This window comes from Periplaneta americana, chromosome 1 (assembly GCF_040183065.1).
Source record: "Periplaneta americana isolate PAMFEO1 chromosome 1, P.americana_PAMFEO1_priV1, whole genome shotgun sequence".
NCBI lineage: Eukaryota > Metazoa > Arthropoda > Insecta > Blattodea > Blattidae > Periplaneta > Periplaneta americana.
The window spans coordinates 111,320,438-111,343,450 of record NC_091117.1 but is presented as its reverse complement, the minus strand read 5'-3'; the positions used below and the strand labels follow the sequence as shown (position 1 = coordinate 111,343,450).

Here is a 23,013-nt window from a genome sequence, read left to right as displayed (position 1 = left end):
ACACCATTTACACGTTTCTTGTGTATTTGTAAAGTTTGTCTAGAATTTTAAATGTCAGCCTCCTGGAAAAGAAATATAGGGATATTTTTGCTGCCTAGGTAGGTACTTTTTTCTTCTTGGGTTCTTAATATCGTAACAGATTTGCAATTGGAGAGAAACATCTAACACTGAAGTAAGATTAATCTTTAATCATTATTCTTGAAGCTTACAAATAAAAAGAACAGTAATGTCTCCTTATATTGTGCCATCACTTCTAAGATATAACATGTAAAATTCTGAAATATATTCTGAAATTATCATGTAGTAGATTGATATTTCTAAACTACTTACATAATTTAAAAATTACATTCATGGCCTAGCAATACAATAAATTAGTGCAAAATGCCAACCTTTTGGGTCATAATATTAGCCTCTGGCTTTTTTTATATCAGCATGTTGCAGTTAGGCATTTTATTCACTGAAGTACGATTTAGCAATCTGTCAGGTAGGGACTACTAATGACATGCCAGTCAGTTTTGGTTTTTTCGGCATTTTATACTTTTTTTAGAAAATGGCTCCAAAAAAAGAAAAACAGAACATCAAAGATTGGAGAGGCTGAAGAAGAAAAGAGAAGCCGAAAAACTCAGGTAGAAAAAAAAAAGCACAGACTTTAATAAACATTTCCTCTGTAAGTATGCATAGGAAGTCCAGTCAGTCCACTTTGGTGGGTCAAGGAGGCAGGTAACTCTTCACATACGAGTGGCATACAAAAATCTCCAGGAAAAAGATAAGGAATTGTATTAATTTTGTACTCTCTCTGACAGTGCTAGTCATGACCCTCTGCCAAATTATTAGAGACTAAAATATATTCATTCAGCTTCCTTTCTCATTTGATTTCCATACCATTAATGAGTACAAATATATATATTTTTTTTATTTCTTTGGTACAACAAATTATATTTTTTGAGCCTTCTGTGCCTTTATAATTGGGTTTTCATACCATTGATTAATATATTTTAATCCTCTTTGGTACAGTAGATGCCATTACTGTATTAGTATTTTGTCCGTCAGCCCTAGATCTTAAAACTTTAGAGCCCAAAAACTGGCATTTAAACTCGATAAAGTATGTGGAAAGAAGATCTTGATATAAGTTTATTAGAATCTTTTCAAATTTTTTTGGAAAATATTGTACTTTTACAATTTTTGAGGTTGGAAATATGGTATCTTTGAGAGATTCATCCGGCTTAGAATTTTTTCATGTCGTTCGATATGTCACATGACTCCCTTTCCATTTAAAAATGTGACCACATTCGAGTATGGCTAACCTCAAGAGACAGCTATGTTGTGGTATATCACACAAGGCAGGTTCCTTCCCAGGTAATATTCCAAACTGTTCAGTGTTGATTATCTCTTTGGTGTGTGATGTATAGGGTGTCTTGTGACTTATGATTGCTCTGTAAATTCAAATGTTTGTTCTAAAGTGTGTAAGTAAAGTTGACATGTTTTTGGATTAAATGTTTCATTTATTGTTATGATGTAATATAAATGGCAGTGAATTATGAATAATTGCATTGTAGGTTATTATTTGTACTCTATAAAATTTATTTTTTCCTTACAGCTGTATTTGCAACAGGTGCTCGAGATGGAGTGATAATGGTTTGGGACATTAGATCAAATCAGGGACCTCTGTGGGATAAACCAGATAACTTTATTTCGAATTCCCACCACGCTGCAGGACAAGGTATAATAGTCACTTTCAATTTTCGTATTCATTTAAGTTTATACATGTAAATGTAATGTAGCCAGCCCTTCATAGTGTTGCTCTTGAAAGATCTTATTGTAATATTTATTAGTTTTTAAGTATGTAACTATTAAGTTGTTTAATCAACTGTCCAAAGACAGGTCTGAACCTCACAAGTGGTACCTTCTTGGTATCACTTGTGAGGAAACTAGGCCAGGAGATAATGGGGTAGGATGGCCAGTTCCTTTGCCCCCTCCATTGTGTACATCGCCGACTAGCTACATATTACACTAGTCAGACTTCTGATGCATACAAACAATTGTTCTTCCTCTGACATATATTGTCAAGTGAGATGTACTGTCTAATAATGATAATAAATGTACATATCAGCCATAAATTCAATCAGAGTGTAACTATTAAGTAATGTATTTTTCATAACCAGTTATACTGAATTTTGTCCAAATACGTTGGTATAGAGCCATTTGTTCCAACAGAATAAATAAAACTAGGGCCATTCCATGGTTACGAGTGTGACATTGCACTCAATTTTTTGTTTTAAAATGAAGTTTAATCAATATAAAATGTTTATTTTAGCACACCAATTATTGGGATGTTTTCTTCTCAAGAGCAAACACCTCCAACTAATAGATTTAGAAAAATCGTTATAACAAATTACTTATTTAACTTTGAACCTTGGTTATGGGTGTGACATTTTTCGGACATAGATTTGTAACAAACATCCTAATGAATAACTCTAAGAATTATGTTGAGCATAGTAAATGTCACTATTTTTCCAAGAATGTACAGTTAATGAGGTATCTATTCCATAGTCTTAAATTATTTTTGGGTTATGTCTTTCAGATAAGAATTTTTTTGTTTGTTATGGGTGTGACAAGTGCAACAAGGTGTTGAATTAAGTGTGTAATATGTAGGAAAAAATGTTTTATCTTACAACAGTACCTACTGCTAAGAACTGATGAGAAGGAGAGTGGAAGGAGTGCATGACGTAATACTAGAGTCGTAACAATTCTATCGCATGCATCTTAGTACCACGTGTCCTGAAAATACTAGTTGTGTTTCTAATTTAACATTTTAATGCGAAAGAATTTTTTTAACCATTAACAATAAATTAAGTTATAAGTTATTCTCAAAGCATTTAAGTACTTACATTTAATTTTCTTCCGTTACTTTATTGAGGAATTGGACAATTTTAGAATAATTTAATATGCAAAAAAAAAAAAAATTGTATATTAATGTAATAATAGTAGGCCTATGTAATCATTAAGTTTACAATGTTATACTTCATTACATGAGTAACGAATATAATAATTGCATAACATTGTAAATGAGTTTACATTGTACGAGTTTTATATGCTATTTTTTGTACAACAGAATTATAAAAGGATATTAATAAAATGAAATAAATATTAATGTCGATTTTATAATAGATAATCTTTATTGACATTGAATGAAAAACTTCTCTATAGACATTGTTAATGTTACAATCTTACTGGAATACATTTCATAGATATACAAAACATAAAATTTAATTATTAAAACAATATAGATATTTATCAAATTGTATAATATAAATGTAGATTCATTTTCCGGGCTGAGAGGCCGTGGTCTATTAGTTGGTTTTATACCAGACGTTTCGTCTGCAACTGCGGCAGACATCTTCAGTGGAGTGGTATCCGAGGTCGCAAGACTCTTCTCGGTGTACCTGAGGCAACTGATCCTGTGTCTGGTTGTGCGGGCGTATTTACAGTATAGTGCGGCTCGCGGGCCGAGGCCTGTTGTCGCTGCGGTCCGCGCCGCTTTGTTCGCTGCTCCCGTTCTGGGTTCCGTCCTTTTGTTGTAGTGGCTTCTTATCTGTTCTGTTTAGGACCGGGTACCAACACTTGTTTAGCTTTACGCCTTCTTCCTTGCGATTAAAGTTGTTGTTATGTTTATGTATTTCGATCGCTTCTCTATGTAGACGGGGGAAGAAGTGCGTCATCGTGCTCAAGATGTCCGTGTCCTTGAATCTTATGTTGTGATCGCCCTCTTGATAGGCATGTGCTGCCACTGCCGATTTGTCGATCTGTCCTAGGCGGCAATTCCTATTATGTTCTGTCAGTCTCGTTCTGACGCTCCGCTGTGTAGAACCGATGTAGACCTTCCCACACGAACACGGAATCCTGTAAACTCCGGCGACAGCAGCTTATCTCGTTTGTCCTTGGATGACCTCAGCATGTTCCGGATTTGCTTGGTCGGCAGGAAGGTCGTTTCCACTTCATGACGCTTCAGCACCCTGCTGATACGGTCCTTCACATTCCTTAAGTAGGGTAGGAAGACCATGCCCTTCTTAGTCGCTCGTTCCTGTGACTGCATCGACGGTGTTACTCTGGGGCGCATGGCTCTCTTTATCTCCGGCCTTGAGTAGCCATTGGCCATGAGTGCTGTCGATACATGGCTCAGCTCCCGTTGGATATGTCGTGGCTCGGCTACCCGCCTGGCCCTGTTGATCAGGGTTTTCATCATGGCCCGTTTCTGGCCGGGATGATGATTCGAGGTCTTATGCAGATATCTGTCTGTGTGGGTCGGCTTCCTGTAGACGTCATGACCTAGGGTGCCATCTGTCCTCCTTTGTACCATAACGTCCAGGAAGGGTAACCTGCCGTCCTTTTCCGTTTCCATAGTAAATTGTACTTGCGTATGGAAGCTATTCAACTGACTCAGGAAATCCATCAATGATCGTTCACCATGGGGCCAGATTACGAACGTATCATCGACGTATCTAAACCAGCATGAAGGCTTAAGTGTCGCGGCTTCGAGGATCGACTCTTCAAGAAACTCCATATAGAAGTTGGCTATCATCGGACTTAGCGGGCTCCCCATAGCTACACCATCCAGCTGTTCATAGAATTCATAATTCCATTGGAAATAAGTTGTGGTCAGAACCTGGTGAAACAGGTCCACTACATCTTGCGGGTAGAACTTGTGTAGCAGCTCCAGTGTGTCCTTGACCGGTACTTTAATAAACAATGACACCACGTCAAAGCTTACAAGTAAATCTTCAGGCCGCGTTCTCAACATCTTGATTTTTTCTATGAAGTGGGTCGAGTCTCTGATGTAAGAACTCTTCTTTCCTACGTGTTGTTTCAATTGGTTGCTGAGGTATTTTGCCAGCTCATAGGTAGGAGAGCCGATAGCATTGACGATCGGTCTGAGTGGAACCTCCTTTTTATGTATTTTTGGTAGGCCGTGTAGTCTAGGCGGTAATGCCTCCGATTTCTTAATGGAGCGTTGTACGGCCGCTGGAATTGACGAGGTATTTATCAGCTGGTTAGTTTTCTTCAGGATTGCTGCCGTCGGATCCCGTGTCAGCTTCTTATATGTGTTGGGGTCCAGCAGGTCACCAATTTTTCGTTCGTAATCTTTGGTGTTTAAGATTACTGTCGCGTTCCCTTTGTCTGCTGCCAGGATTAGAATGTCTTCTTTCTCGTTAAGGGATTTAATCGCCCTTGACTCATCTCTGGTTAAATTGCTCTTCGAAGGCTGCGCACGTTGCAGAATTCGAGCTATCTCTCTTCGAATTTCTTCAGCCTTATCCATGCTCACTCCTCTTATCCCGGATTCCACGTTGGCAATGATATCTTCGAACGGTAACACACGTGGTGTTACTGCGAAGTTCCCGCCCTTGGCCAGTACCGCCATTTCTTCTGGTGTTAGTATCGTGTCGGATAGATTCACTACTGTCCGAGTGGGGTCCAAGGTCACGGGGGCCTTGGTTGTCACGCTGTTCTCATATTTCTTCTTAAGACGATCGGTGATGTGTAGTGATGTGGATGTCATGGTGGCATGTGTCATCCTATCTACATCTGTCCAATCTTCTGTAGTCAGGATGTAGCTCAGCTGTAGGTGTAGTGAATATAAATTCTTGTCATTCCAGGCCAGTTCACGGCGGGTTTGATGAATTCTGTCCCTCAGCAGGGCCTTCTCCGTCCGGTTGTAAATGCGGTGGGATGATGCCGTCCGGAACAGACGTTTTAACCGTAGAAACCTCGGGATGACCCCAGTATCGCGGCAATGTGGAAGATAGGTCAAAGAGCACAAAAGCTGTGCTTTTTTCTTTCGGAGCACCTCCAGTCTTCGGATCAGTTTGTATTTATCCTCCCCGTAGAGGTGGTTAATCTTGCAAGATATGTTACGCATAACGGAACATATTAAATATAAATATTAATAATGAAATATATTATAGTACACAAATTGCATTCGAGTGACATATTTGCATAATAGTTCCACACTGGATGTGTCTTTGAGTCATAATTTATTGTTGCACCATAGTTATGAGTTAGTTCACTATCATCATAATTATGTAAGATATCTAGCATTGTTGCTCACTCGATGTTTGAAGGTCACCTGAACTCTTGATGTAATCTCTCCCGCAGGAAACGCAAGTTCACTACTGCTGACCTTTCTTACGTCATATTTGATAACGAAATACCTCTCTCAGGGGTGTAGCAATGAAAAAATTCAGGGATGTAACAACCATTCTCACTTCACTTGTAATATTTTCCAAAAAAAAATACAAACTATTTTACAAAAAGCTGAAACATACCTGTATTTCTAATTTGCATCATTTGAAAATAAAATTAAGGAACCTATGAAAAATAGATTCTTAGAAACTATCAATCACATCACTAAGAAACAGAAAAAACAATTACTCTATTTTTTAAACCTCTTACTGTAGTTCTTTGTTGTTTTTGTCAATTTACGTCAATTGACTCATCCCCTTAAAAGAAGGGATTCATTTAGTCTTCTACGTCACGTAAATCGGCAAGTTTTTCAAAATTTGGAGTTATGTCAGACATTGCAATTATGAGCTGATGGAATAAATTTTCGTCTGAAATACGTGATCTTGGTTTGGATTTTACAATGGCCAACTGAGAAAAAAACTGTTCGCAAATATAGGTTGAGCCAAACATAGAAGCAATTTTCATAACAAAACTCCGAAGATGTGGATATTTTACTTGGCAAAGTTGTTTATATATATCTAAACCAGTCATATTTGTGCATTTGCACTTGGTAAATGTGTCATTTTTCAGTCGAAGAACTTCTAACTGAAGGTCTAATCTTACACATTGATCATTAATGGAGAATGGATTAGCAAATAATAGAAACACATTCTCTAATTTCTTAAAATCACTGAATCTTTTGTCTGTGAATTCACTTATTACATTTTCCAATATTTGATACAAGTGGCTAATGTTAACATCGGGTGATAGATTAAGCGATTTTAAAGAAGGAAAATGATAAAATTCTCTCTGATTTAACTGCATCAGAAATAGATGCAGTTGTGACACAAACAGCTTTAATTCATCGTACATATGTACGATATTTTTATCTTTTCCTTGAAGAGAAATGTTGAAATCGTTAAGAGTGCTGGTTATGTCGCACAGAAAAGCCAAATCAATGATCCACCTCTCGTCTGTCAATTCATTTATCGTTTCACCCTGAAAAGGAAACGCATAATGATTATATAGTCGGTTTACAAGCAAAACACATTAAGTGAGGAATATTACTTCTGAGCAAAAGGCATTTGTACTGTATATACTGCTTATGTATAAACTTAGAATTGGAAAATAAAATACAATTAAAAAGAAATAACTTACTCAAATTAATAATATTTTGAGGATTCAGTTTTGTCGGAATAAAAATGTCTTTTTCTCAGAAGTAATATTTTTTACTTAATGTGTTTTGCTTGTAAACCGACGATGTTATTACGTTACTATTACTTACTACTACTACTTACTACACACCACCACCACCACCACCACCACTCCTACTCCTATTTCTACTCCTACTACTACTATTATTTAAAAAAAAAAATAAAAAATTATGTTCTATTAAAACGACGCCACAACTGCCAAGGTTATATCAGCGTCGCCGATGTGCCGGTATTTTTCCCGCAGAAATTCTTTTATATGCCACTAAATCTACTGACATGAGCCTGTCGCATTTAAGCACACTTAATGCCATCGACCTTGGCCGGGATCGAACCCGCAACCGCGGGCACAGAAGGCCATCACTCTACCGACTCCGTCATTCAGGCCGACACTATTATTACTGTTTATTATTATTATTATTATTATTATTATTATTATTATTATTATTATTATTTTTTAAGTTACAGTAGTTGCATTATTTTAAGTTTTATTACTGAAATGCAAACTGTACCTGCTTGTTAAAGAAATCACTTATGGTGTTCCACAGATCAAAAAACCTCTTCAACATTTTCCCACAACTGAGCCATCTCACTTGTGTGTAGTATGCCATGTCTTCATATCCATCACCCATCTCTTTAAACAATTGCCTGAATTGTCTATGTTTCAGTGATTTCGATTTTATTTTATTAATTGTTTTCACTACAACATTCATAACACTTTCGACGTTAGCAATTTTCGAGCTTAAAACCTGTTGATGTATTATACAGTGAAAACTGTAAATAGTATCAGATCTTCCCCGTGCAGTCAAATAAGATTTTAACCTGCCGACGAATCCTTTTTTCTCACCAGCCATGCATGGTGCTCCGTCAGTTGTGACAGATATTAATTTCGACCAGTCTAGATTTCGTTTTTCTACGGATGAACAGAACGCTTTGAAAATATCGTCACCTGTGGTAGTATCCATCAAAGGGATTAAGTCCAATAGATATTCATTAATAACAAGCTTCTCATCCACTCTCGGATGAATAATACTAATTGTGCCGTATCTGTTATGTCCGTGCTCTCAACTATGGCAATGGAGTACGCCATAAACTGTCCCACTTTATCTTCCAATTGTTTTTGAATATCATTTGAAATATTCACAACTATTCTACCTATTGTTCGACGGGAAAGTTTCAGTTTTTCTAACATATTTTTTTTGTTCTGGACATATTAATCCAACAGCCTCATTCAGACTTTTCTTTATAAATTCCCCTTCTGTGTAACATTTTTTAGCTTTCGCGATCTCCCAAGCTATCCGATAACTCGCCTGAACAATTCTTTTCGATAAAATTTCACTACCTAAGCTTTTTTCTGTGTTGGATTTGTCTCTAGCCTGATATTTCTCTTTCAACTCTACTAACTGTTTTGTACGATCACAACCTGAAAAAATACAATATTATTACAGAATAAAAAACGATTACCAAACCTCATGGAAGAAGATTGAAGAAGCAGAAGAAGAGTAAACTCCATAAAATCATATGAATGCTTAAAATTAATATACTATAAATATTGAAATCAAACACTTGCCTTTAATTTGTCTGTGTTTGTTATGACAACTTTCATAATGTCGCTGAACATTGCTCTTCTTGAATGCTAGTAAAATTTTGTAGCATAATAAGCACCTAACACTTTCCCCTTCTTCGCAACAAAAGAATTCATTTTCCCATTCTTTGTGGAAGTAATATTTTTTCGACTTTTTTACTTCAGGAGCTTCCTTAGAGAGCGACATTATTTAGCGAAATCCACCGCTGACTTCCGTTACCTCAGACCGGTCAGACTGGTAAACAGCTAGGAGTATGGAGGGAGGGAAGTCACGTGGCTACGTTCGACTCCGTGTGAAATGTACTACTGATGCCCACGTCTGCTCTAGAGTATGCCATTAGGAAAGTCCAGGATAACAGAGAGGGTTTGGAATTGAACGGGTTACATCAGCTGCTTGTCTGTGCAGATGACGTGAATATGTTAGGAGAAAACCCACAAACGATTAGGGAAAACACTGGAATTTTACTGGAAGCAAGTAAAGAGATAGGTTTGGAAGTAAATCCCGGAAAGACAAAGTATATGATTATGTCTCGTGACGAGAATATTGTATGAAATGGAAATATAAAAATTGGGAATTTATCCTTTGAAGAGGTGGAAAAATTGAAATACCTGGGAGCAACAGTAACAAATATAAATGATACTTGGAAGTTAAACACAGAATAAATATGGGAAATGTCTGTTATTATTCGGTTGAGAAGCTTTTATCATCCAGTCTACTGTCAAAAAATCTGAAAGTTAGAATATTGGAGTGTAGGCTTTCACGGCCGGCGTCAATAGTAGAAAAGTTTTCCGAGCTATGAGGCCGTGGTCTGTTGGTTGTGAGACCAAACGTTTCGTTCACTGCTGCGGTGAACATCTTCAGAGGTGTCTATTGCTGGTGCGGCTGGTTCTACTGCGTGTGCCGATTACAGTCTGCGCTGGCTGCATCGTTGTATATATAGTGCGGGAAGGGGGGGGGGCTTGCTGTTGTCGCCTCGGTCCGCGCTCGAATGTGCTTCGTGGGCGGGTTTGCTGTTTTCCACGCGCTCCGCGTCCGGGGTTGTGTTGTTTAATTGTGCTACGCGGGCGGGTTTGATGTTGGTTTTCCTTAATGCCGGATACCAGGCCTTGTTAACCTTGAGGCCTTCTTCTTTTCGATTGAAATTGTTCTTATGTTTATATATTTCAATCGCCTCTCGGTGTAGCCTCGCGTAGAAATGTGGTGTGTCGCTGAGTGTATCGGTGTCTTCGAACCTAATTTTATGTTCGCCCTCCAGATAAGCATGTTCAGCTACAGCCGACTTATCTACGTAGCCAAGGCGGCAGTTTCTTCTATGTTCGGAGATCCGAGTCTTGAAGCTCCGCTGCGGGGGTCTACAGGATCCCGTGTTCATGTGGAGCAGTTTACACAGGGACGACGCAGTGGAGCTTCAAGACTCGGATCTCCGAACATAGAAGAAACTGCCGCCTTGGCTACGTAGATAAGTCGGTTGTAGCTGAACATGCTTATCTGGAGGGCGAACATAAAATTAGGTTCGAAGACACCGATACACTCAGCGACACCACATTTCTATGCGAGGCTACACCGAGAGACGATTGAAATATATAAACATAAGAACAATTTCAATCGAAAAGAAGAAGGCCTCAAGGTTAACAAGGCCTGGTATCCGGCATTAAGGAAAACCAACATCAAACCCGCCCGCGTAGCACAATTAAGCAACACAACCCCGGACGCGGAGCGCGTGGAAAACAGCAAACCCGCCCGCGAAGCACATTCGAGCGCGGACCGAGGCGACAACAGCAAGCCCCCCCCACCTCCCGCACTATATATACAACGATGCAGCCAGCGCAGACTAATCGGCACACGCAGTAGAACCAGCCGCACCAGCAATAGACACCACTGAAGATGTTCACCGCAGCAGTGAACGAAACGTTTGGTCTCACAACCAACAGACCACGGCCTCATAGCCCGGAAAACTTTTCTACTATGAAAGTTAGAAGTTATAAAACAGTTATATTACCGGTTGTTCTTTATGGTTGTGAAACTTGGATTCTCACTTTGAGAGAGAAACATAGGTTAAGGGTGTTTGAGAATAAGGTGCTTAGGAAAATATTTGGAGCTAAGAGGGATGAAGTTACAGGAGAATGGAGAAAGTTACACAATGCAGAACTGCACACATTGTATTCTTCACCTGACATAATTAGGAACATTAAATCCAGACGTTTGAGATGGGCAGGACATGTAGCACATATGGGCGAATCCAGAAATGCATATAGAGTGTTAGTTGGGAGGCCGGAGGGAAAAAGATCTTTGGGGAGGCCGAGACGTAGATGGGAAGATAATATTAAAATGGATTTGATGGAGGTAGGATATGATGATAGAGACTGGATTGATCTTGCTCAGGATAGGGACCTATGTCGGGCTTATGTGAGGGTGGCAATGAACCTTCGGGTTCCTTAAAAGCCAGTAAGTAAGTAAAAGACAGTATCAAGTACTACTAATTGTCATGTGTTTAATAACTACAACAGAGGTTAATAATAAACTTTAAAAATGCAACATAAGGCAGTGCAATTTGCTCTGTTCCTTATTACATTGAAATTTAAATATTAATATATTCACCACTAAGTTTCATTCAAAATCTCACTACTAACCATAACATTTAAAACTGCATTATTTAAAAATATATGTCAATTTCAAAGAACTCATTGAGTAAAGTGGGTTTTTAATTAACCAACTATACAATTTTGTTTTATAACTTTCAACAGAAAGAAGCTAAATGTTTATAGGGAGGTTATTAAACAATTTGATTCCAATCAACTACACTAAGTCTACAAAGTGGATAATCTAATAATTGCCTATTCCTCATTGTATGATTGTGTATCTCACTTCTCATGTTAAAATCCTGCAATCTTTCATCATATATGTACAGTCTGAATACCTGTCTGTATGAACAGAGATCTACAGTGTGTTCTACTTGTTGAAGCTGTCAGTATTCTAATAACCTTCTTTTGAATTAATAAAATGTCTGTAATATCACTAGAATTTCCCCGCAAAATAAGTCCATATCTGAATACACTTTGAAAAAAAGCAAAATATGCATTTCGAACATATTCAAAACTAACAATGCTCATCAATTTTTTTAATAAATAGAAGATGATTTAATGCATATATACCTAATATGTGATCTCCACGATAATTGTCTATGAGGAAACTTGAGAGTTTAACATCCTCTTGGTTACCCTTTTTTTAACATCCTCTTGGTTACCCTCACTAATATCTTTTTTAGTAAATCTCAGCATTTGTGTTTTTTCATCATTGATAAAAAACCATTTTTATGAAACCAAACTTTACACTGATGTAATGTGCTTTCTGTTTGTTCTGTGACCTATTAACATTTAGGAAAGTTGTATCATCTGCATACAAAATAACTTCAGTATTACAGTTTACAGATTGTCCAACACCATTTAACATAACTATAAATAGTAAAGGACCTAAAATGGAACCCTAAGGAACCCTTCTAAAACTTGTATTGATTTAGATTGTACACCATTTACAGAAACAATTTGAAATCTTTCTTCAAGATATGATTTAAAAGTTTGATTTCTTTTCCATTCACACCATAGTACTCAAGTTTAGCCAACAGGATCTTATGATTAACACAATCAAATGCCTTACTTGAGCATTCCATTGTCACATACAGGACATTTGTACAGAATATAATAAAGTATCTTTCAATATAAATGAAAATGAAAAACTCATTTCTCAAGAAAGGTTTATTTGGGTATTATGTACATAAAATTAGTTATTTTTGAGGTACTAAATAAGTACCTAAATGCGAAACTTTTGATAGATTCGAAGTAATTATAAATGTTACGTACAGGACAAGAGATGTCTACCATTGCTTGCAAGAGAATAATTAATTTTCAAAATTCAGCTCATCTAATAGATATTAATCAGTTAATCTTTTTTTTTAAATACACTACAAGTTCCAAGCTAAAGTAAGGTGTATATAATTTTTCTCCAAAACTTCTATCAGACTTGGGAGAAAAAAAGATCTCTCTGTCATGTACAGACAGGACAAGGGTTGTCACGTATGGGACTTGTACACTTTTAATGAATGAGCTGTTTATTTTAATCGTTATAATATAATTAAAAACCATTTCTTTAGAATTGAAAACAAAGTTTTATTACAAAGTTGTTGTTGTTGTTTTCTAATGCCAGGCGTTTGACAATAAAGTCATTTGACCTCTTGCACTCCAATATTTTTCAAAGGTATTATCATAGTCAGCCACTGAAGCACAGATTTTGAGGCGTTCTGAATCCATTTCTTGGTTTGAGTTTTACATAGTAACACTTAAGAAATGTATTAACCGAATATTTTATTGGAAAGTAATACTTAAATATCTAAAAATATTGAGTTTTACACTTCATTTTCTGAATGAAACTGAAATTAAATTTTAAAGATCTCTGTTTTTGACACAATCGGAAATAGACTGCCTATCTGTTACAAGAAATATAACTTGAAGTTTTGACCAATCATAATGAGCATTTTTAACATATCCTAATAATTGATTTGGCCAAAGCATTCTTTTTGCCGAACATATTACCATCTAAATTACACATTATTACATGCATTTCTGTAATCCCTGGAATCGGCTTCACATTTTGCCATGGATTTTTTGATAAAATATCCCCTTCAATGTGGTCTGCTTCAACATATATTTCGGTTCTTGTGTTAAGAGATGCAACTTGAGCAAAATCCTTTGCTGACTTTATCACAAGTTGATTTTGGCCCATCATCTTACTTCTTACCAGTCGTTTAATGTTTCCACCAACACCATCGACGATCCCTTTACCATAGGATGTCCCAAAATACTTCCATGTGAAATTCTTATTGTACTTTTCAGAAAGAATTTGGAGAACTTTCACCATGAACTTGTTCTTAAATTCGGATGATGGTCCATCACTCCAAATAATCTCACAGATGTCTGTACTTTTCACCTTAACAATGACCCTATAAATCAAATCTAAAAATGAAAAGATTGTATTCTTGTCTTTTTTCACAGTGTCTGACCAAATAAGAAATGTTTTACACTCACCAGCATAAAACAGAGCACCTGTAAACAACAAAACACTTGCATGAGACCAAAGAGCACTCTGTAGCTCATTCTGATATTCACAACTGAAGGACATGGAGTCACTTGCTTCGTCCATTTCATATTCTTTCTGTTGAATCCTTTTCATATTGACATGTTTAATAATTTTTGGAAAGTCCGTCAGCAGTCGGTCATGGATGTCACCAAGGCAGTTTTCTCTAATTTTAATTGTAAGTCTGCCATCCTCATTTTCCTCTCATTCTTTCCAATTAACTGGGCATTCTGGCTCACTTGGAAGTAACATTAATTTTCCATTTGAACATTTTTCAGATTGGTTGTGCCAGCATGATGAATTGAGATTGTCATCACATAAAATACTCTTCCAAAATTCATTTCTATAGTTATATTTCAAAGCTTTAAGTTTAAATATGTAATTCTCATGGATCAGACACCTACACTGGTCTGCTGCTGTGCCCTTCAGCAATAGCACACTTGTTGGTTGTAGGCTGCAAAACTTAAAAAAACAATTTTGAAGCAAGGATATTCCTTTCTGAATATCTGAAATGCTTCTCTCAAAAATATAGTTAAGTAATGGTGTGTGGATAAGCTTCAGGGCTTCTACCGCGTTGTCTTGGTGTTATTGGATGACGTTTCGACTGCTGTGTTGTGGCCATCTTCAGAGCAGTTGTTGGATAAGACTGCATTGTAGTTCCGTTTGACATACAGTGGTGTAGAACGAGTAAATACATATTCATATGTTACAGTCAGTTATTATTAACTCACTTAGGACCTATCACATGCATATACTGTAATAGTAATAATAATAATAATAATAATAATAATAATAATAATAATAATAATAATAATAATAATAATAACTTACCCAAACTCTATCCCACTTTAAATCCCGTGTACAATGCATTCTGTTCCATTCTGTGATTAGAACGACTTGGGTCTGATAAGGGTTCGAACTGAAAAGGTTTAATATTTTGATCAATTATAACCTAAGTCAACGTCTTCACTGAGCGAGTGAATGTATGTGAGACGTGAAATATTCGTTATGAAGGGACTACAGATACGTGTTTATCTCAAGTCAGCAATAAATTAGTACAAGGTTTATATTATTCTATTGCACCATAGTTGTTGAGTCACATGGTTTAGGCACCTGGGCTATGTTTGAGAGAACTCTAAAACATGTGCATCATTGAATTGCAGTAGTTGATAACCACGAGCTACTTCCAACACATTTCTCTGTATATCTTCTCTCCACGCGTTTTCCTTCCTGCTGTATGTTTTCTTTTCTACCCATCATTTAGTGACTTTAGGGTACTGAAGTCTGGAGCCAGTTACATCTCTTTTCACGTTGTAATTATGGCCCACTATCGCAATCATAGTTCTTGTTACTATTCCATCATATGGAAAGTGTTTTCTCTTAGGAATGTAAACCAATCTCTCGTTATGATATGATTCAAGTTTGCTGGTGTGACAAAACTGATTAGTCTGCTTTAAGTCTTTTAAAGGGCAGGGTTGCATACAACATTTTTCAGAGCATTGTAATCATTGGGTCCAGGTTCGATCCATTCCCTCTCGCTATTGAATGGGTGAATGTGTGCACATTTTTTATGTCTCTGTTCGTGTATATTACAAACATGTTTTAATACAGAAATGAATCTGTCTTCTAAGTCGTCAGGATCACCTTCACATGTAGCACATAACCACCATGAGTGATTTATGATGCTGTCTTTCCACATTTGTATTTTCTCATATGTTTTTTGCGGTGGCTTTAAGGTTTTTAGATAAGCTTTTTGCAATGTGCCAAATGTCAAATTGATGGTCCACCATTCATATTTGGTCCTCATGAATTTCCTAATTCCTCTATTGTGGTCCGACAGAGAGAGGGTAATGTTCATTTTTTCTTTTAGTCGATCTAGAGCTTTTTCACATGCTGCTTTTTCAAGATTGCCTACAATTAGGCCTTTTTGCAGAACTATGAAGTCTATAAGATTATCTCAATCCAGGTCCATTACACTGTAAGTCACATATTTTGCACTATAACCAGGTGAGTCAAATTGGTCATCACCGCGATTTGCACGTTTTTATCCTTTAGGGAATTGATAAGTTTTTCATCAATGTGAAAATAACTACACCTACTGTTGGTTCTACGAATATTGAAATTATTTTATAAAATGTTGTCTTGCCGATGAAATATAGTTGTAAAGTTTTTGAAAAATATTCAAACAATTTGTACCTTATACCTGATGAATTAGAATTTGAAGTTTCTTCTTCTATTTGAAAAGATCTGTCTTAAGTCAGTTTATGGCTCACTCACATCTGATTCACCACACACATTTCTTAGCGTCTCGCACCCTATCTCACACTGACAGCTTTATTTATATTAAGTTTCTGTGAATTTTCAGCCTCATCGAGAACTACACGTATGTCAGTATTTTCAGCTATAGGTGCATCACTGCAACTTGCTATTACTTCTTCGACGATCTTTTTTCATTTATAAGCAGAGGAGCGCTTAGTATTAGAACTGTCCTGGGGAGATTCTCCTTTCAAAAATAAGGGACAGCAGTTTTCTTCATTTTCATAGAAGTTCTATTGTCTTTCATTAAACGTCTTTTTAATAGACACGATTCTTCAAAATTAATTTCACGGAAATGATTAAAACACACAACAGCAGTTTTCGATGGTATAAAATCTTTTCTGTTGATTTTCTTCGCCCATGTTTTAAATATTTGCGGTGACTTTTCTTTGCTCGGAAATACATGAAATGATACCCCTTCTCCACGTTCTGCTTTTGTTCTTCCTTCTGAACACGAAAAATTACAACACCACGGCATTTTAAACTGTATTACGATACAATTTTTTCTGCTTAGTCTACTGTAGTTCAAAGTCGTTCATATAAAAGAAAATAGCCCTACATAAAACCACAACGTTGGTATGTGCTGTTTTATGATTAAATGAAAAGCAAAATATAACTTCACTCAATCACAACTAAGTCCGAAATTCTGTTCACGTGTATTACGGTGCGAGAACAAAGCGCTGCACTCGGGATGTTCTCGGCCTACTACGCTATCACACCAGTTCAGTGGCTGTGACGTCATAAGTATTTGTGCGGAGTCAGTAACTCAAGAACCATGCCTCGCATTGACATGCGGTAAATTACATTCTACTTAGATTGAAAAACGTGTTTGATTAAAGCCAACTTAATTTTATCGCGGACTGCTCCTATAAGTACTGGCAGACTATTTCCTTATCCAACAACTGCTCTGAAGATGGCCACAACACAGCGGTCGAAACGTCAGCCAATAACACCAAGACAACGCTGTAGAAGCCCTGAAGCTTATCCACACACCATGTACACCAGCCGCGGAAGCTACGCGAACACATAGTTAAGTAATACTTTCGTAGCTTTTCCTTCCTTCCATCTTTCCAGACTGTCATCACATCTTTTATTCCAGGACAAGTGTAAACAGTGTCTGGACGAAAGAAAAACTGGTTTACTAATATGTTATCTTCACAATCACCTACTCCATCCAAATTGGCCTCAGTTATCTTGAACAATTCCATGTCAACACGTTTAGCTAATCCTTCCACAACAGCCTTTTGTTTCCTTGGTGATTTAGGAAGTGAACGTGCTGTTTTATGAATAGCTTTTGCATAGGTTTGCTTACATATGTATACTGATGATGTACTTGATGTTGGTGTAGTACTGCCACTTTTATTCTGATTCTCCTTTCTCATTTGTTTTTCTTTTAATTTTGCTCTTTGCAGCCTTTTCCTGTCCCTTTCATATTTCCTACATTGTTCTTTTTGCTTTGCTGTTAATTTTGACTTTTTCTTTTTTCGTAATTCAGAAATTCTTTTGCGTTCTTTTTCAAGAAAACCTGCTGCATCTTCTGTCTTCAGTTGAGCTCTCATCTTTGCCATACGGGAAGCACTGGTTGACTTTGCAGACTCCTCCATCACACTATAAAAATACAGTTTGTTGAACCTATCTTGCCTCTTAAAATCATTCTTATTTTAATATAACAATACAAGTAAAATAGTTTAACAGTAAATACAAAATGAATAACTTCAAACAAGATCTTAATTTAATTTTTTCAAAAAGACCTACACTTATCTTGTTAAAATATTGCTATCCTTCACAGATTGTGTGCAATCCCCTTTATTTCAGTTGATTAAATCTGCAAAGGAACGTTACAAGATGAAATAAGTATCTATAGATTCCAGTACATTAAAAGCATGTGTACTCCTATATGTAAGTAAGGTACACACACCGTCTCATAGTGATATCACTTATGGGACAGTAAATAATTTTTAATAATAAAACTATAAAGAGCTAAAATAATTTGAAAGTTGTGGTAAAGCAAAGATTCCATTTAATACTGTTAACATACAAAGTGTTAAACAATAGAAGCAATTGAAACTGGAAAAAATTAAACTTAACCTCATTTGTGTCACGTATGGGACATTATCTACTACATTTTTTAAAAACAAAAACAATTTTAAGTATTCTTAATTTGATTGAAATCTTGAAACTACCTGGAATTAAATCTATCATACTCTGAAATATTACATTATAAGAGAAAAAACATCATTCTAATATGGACTTACTAGCAATGTGTCTTCAAACATTCACAACTGTAACCATGTAAAAAGCAGCTGATGTCAGCCGTGTTTACGGCAATACTGCCAACTTATGAACTTGAAAATACCAACTTAGCTTCAAAATTTGAATTCTTTGATGTTTTAAGAACACATTAATCATGGTTTTAAAAAGAGAGAAAAAAACTTTCCACAGACAAAATTTCCTCTTTCTCATGGACTGACCCTACTAAGGTAAAAAAAAATTGCCTTTGTACTTTAACCATTTTCATATGCATGATATACAGTTTCCAAAAAGGAATTTACTGCAGCCACTGTACTCTTTCCAGTACGGAAACCATACTGCTGATTTAAGGTTAAGTTATTAGTTTCAAGATAACTATAGAATTGATCTTTTATCAAGATTTCAAAGATTTTACTAAATATTGGCACTAAGGAGATAGGCCGATAACTACTAGGCAATGTAATGTCACCCTTCTTGTATATAGGTATAACTTTTGCTATTTTTAATATATTTGGAAATACAGTTTGTAGTATACACAAATTAATACAGTAAGTCAATGGCATAACTATACTATTAGCGACTGATTTCACAAGGTTGGCTGATACCTCGTAATAGTCTTTACTCTTAGTATCATTTAACTTACAAATGGCTTCAAAGACCTGTTCACAAGATACCTCACTTAAGGTGAAATTGACATTAACTCGAATATTTGAGTGATGAAGACTATTTAACGCTTCTTCTGATGATGTAGGTATACTGGAGATGATTTTACCTACTGATTTTGTAAAATAATCATTTAAAACATTTGGATGCAGATCTCCACAATTCTTATTTTTGTTTTCACTTTTTTGAGCAATAGAATTTATTATTGATCAAGCTGCCCTACATTTATTATCAGCTTTATTTATAAACATTTCATTAGGTTTTTGTTTCTCAGCCTGTATCTCTTTCCTATAGGAAACCAGATAATCTTCGACTATTTTGTTATCACACAAGTTTTTTTACATATATCTTGTAGTAACATTAATTTTTCTTTCATAGTATGTAATTTAGGGGAATACCAACATTTACCTTTAGAGCCTAATAAAGTACACAATTTCAAAGACCTCTTTTCTATACCCAAATCTGTATAACATCTAGTTAATATCATACTAGGTCTGTTTAGATTTACATTAGGGTTACACTTAACTACAAACTTTAGTGCATCATGGTCAGATATGTTATTCTTAACTAAAGAGCACATATAATTGTTCTGATCCATATTTGTTATTATATTATCCAGGGATGCATTATTTCGTGTAGGTTCTCGATTTACACAATGAAAACCTTCTTGACTTAGAGGTTTTGCAAACAAAAGGCTGAATGCCTATTAGAAGTTATGTGAAAATGAGCATTTACGTCGGCACAGATTACTACCTCGCCCTTTAATGATGTTAGGAAATTTAGACATTTTTCCATGTTCTCTAAAAATACATCAACACTGCTATCTGGTGACCTATACAATGCAGCAATTAACAGCTTATGATCACTTAATTCAATTACAGCCATCTCAAAATTTGTTTCATCACATATATGACCTACATCAATCTGTTTGTAATTTATATGTTTTTTAACATAAATTACAACACTGCCATTTTTTTTATTTAGTTCGGCAAAAAGCATTTCCTAAAAAATAGTCATCAAGTTGCACATAACTTATTTCACTACTTATTAACCAATGTTCACTGAAACAAACCTCACTAAACTCTTTATCACTAAAGTATAAGTTTAATTCTTCCAACTTGTTTCTCAAACATTGTATGTTCATATAAAAAATTGTCAGATTGTTTCTATCAGACTGCCCTAAACTAACTTCAAGTCAGGCTGACACAGATGAAGTATCTTCATTGGGATCTCTTGCGATTTGATTTGGATAAAGTCGACCATAAAATTCTGACACAAACACTCCAGTGGGCCATATTTCAGGGTCTGCCAGACTACTAAACTTTTCTTCTTCCACTTCAATGTGAAAGGAGGAGTAAAAGTTATATTTGGTTTTAATTTTATTTATCTTCATAGGCTCATATCCACTTTCTTTAACTAAATCTTCTATATTTCTAGCCTCGTTACAAATAATGCTTTACTTCGAGGTAGCTTTTCTACAGCCTTAAGTTTGCATGTATTATTAGCCCCATGTGTAATTTCCTTAATCTTTCTTTTATTCCAACTAACTACACTGGCCCAAGTGTCTGTGGCTCTGTCTCTTTATCCGTACAATTACTCGCAGGTTCTATGTTTACTACTGGATTTATAGAACTTACTTTTGGTTTAGATACATTTTCGTAGCTTACCAATTTCCGTGGGATGTTTGCTTTACAGGTTATGTTATCTTCTTTTGTAGTTTCTTTTTTTAAACTTTGTTTGTATAATTCCTGTTTGTCCTTCAAGAGATCAGTAATTACCTCTTGATCTTTCACTCTCTTATCCAGTTGATCAATTAATTTATAAATCGTCTCAACCTCACGAGGTAATAATGTTTTATCTACACTACCCACATAGCCCGGCATTGCGCCATGCCCACTACACTTGTGTATCACTATTTCTCCCTCTTGATGAAAGAAATGTTGAAAGTATTTACTAACCACTTCACAAACATCGGAGGGAACACTTTTACTCACAAGGATTTCAGTAAGCATTTTTTTATTGAGTTTATTTAGCTCAGAAGACAGCAGCTCACTGTTCACATGCTTAACATCTGCAAACAATGAACATGTAATCTGTGAAAACAAAAGAGCAAAGTGTTACTGAACTAATATTATTGTAACGATTTTAAATTAACCCATGTGATATGATGAAAGTTGAGCTTCCTTATTCGCTGTCCGACAGTGGACAGACAAGCTCAGTGTCGTCACTTCCTTCATCTGATTGTGAGTCACTCAAGTCACTAGTATCACTTTTGACACCCCTCAATGCAATGATGACCTTATTTATAGTGTTTTCCAAAAACCCATTCTTTTTCCAGTATTGAGTCTCCAGCTTCCACACATGATCACTGTACCCTAGCCAATCACTCCCGGTAACTAATGAAAATGCATTCGTTGTTATGTCCTTCAGTACTACCATTGACATTTCTCCAGCAACATTTTTTTCACGTATCAGGCATTTTACTTTTGCCCATGCAAGTTCAAATTAGTATTTTACTGTTACTATTTCACATGCCATGATTCATCACCATCTCAGTTACCAATACAATAAATATTAATCAGAATCTATAATCAGTTACATGAACACAAGCCATCTACAACACACTATAGAAACAGTAACTCAACAAGAGTACAAACGGCCTACGGATATACATTCTAAACATACGGCATGACCACAGATGTTAAAGCGTGTATAAATAAACTTAACAAAGAAAAAAGATGCAAAGTGAAATCAAGATAAAAATTATCTTCGTACACAATCCACTCATATTAACATTAATTTGGAGTGAACTATTAAAGGTTGCATTCAAGACGAATTTAGAAAAATGTTAAACAAATTATCCTAGCACCAAAAATGGATGTTCCCTGAACTAAATGATCCTATTTTAATTATTTGCATATAGTAACAATTAAGAAATATGTTAAAGGAATTATCCTTGTACCAATTGAGTGCTCTCTGGACAAAAATTAATATTTTAATTATTTAAATACAATTTCAATTAAGCAACACATTAAACGATTTATCCTTCTATCAAACACGGATGTTCCCTGTACCAAATGTCCTATTTTAATTATGTAATTACTTTACATTTATTTCTAACAAGTTCAGCGAAGCACACGGGTATAGTTAGTCCTTAATATTAGCATTTTTAAGTGTTTTATTAAATATAAATTATTACAAACGTTTTCTTAGTGATTCTACATTGCAATGTTGCTTCGAGTGTGGCTGTTAAGGATTGGGTACAAAATTATACAGATTGTTTCAAAATTGATGGTCAAAATTTAGGGCTGAGAATTAAAAACGAAGAGAAGCAGAAAAGTTTCAGTAAACATGGATCCGTAAATTAACCATTCACGACATAATGTCATTTTGTACAGGTTGTTTCAAAAGTGATTGTAAAAAATTTAGGGCTGAGAATTAAAAACGAAGAGAAGCGGAAAAGTTCCAGTAAACATGGCTCTGCAAATTAACCATTTACGAGATAATGCCATTTTGTGCTGTTGGTGCCTGCTGAATTCTAAGTACTAATTCCAACAAAAATTCTGACAATTTTATTTAATTTATCAATCACGAGACACTAAAATTCATAATTTTAGATTCTAACACTACAGAAATGTGAT

General features: G+C 35.8%; 1 protein-coding gene and 1 long non-coding RNA gene across 4 annotated transcripts in view; one reads left to right on the top strand and one right to left on the bottom strand.

Moving 5' to 3' along the window:
* l(2)dtl (WD40 domain-containing protein denticleless) overlaps nt 1-23,013 on the top strand; it is a 94,103-nt gene that overhangs the window by 23,495 nt on the left and 47,595 nt on the right. For all 3 annotated transcript variants that reach the window (XM_069825856.1, XM_069825846.1, XM_069825865.1), the window contains one exon: nt 1,598-1,720. In XM_069825856.1, coding sequence (XP_069681957.1) covers nt 1,598-1,720 — 123 coding nt within the window. The remainder of the gene's footprint in view (nt 1-1,597; nt 1,721-23,013) is intronic.
* Nucleotides 14,750-21,621, bottom strand: LOC138699758 (uncharacterized). The gene is made up of 3 exons (XR_011332073.1): nt 18,715-21,621; nt 18,215-18,284; nt 14,750-18,067 (listed from the first exon to the last, which is right to left on the bottom strand). It is a non-coding gene; the product is annotated as an uncharacterized lncRNA (long non-coding RNA).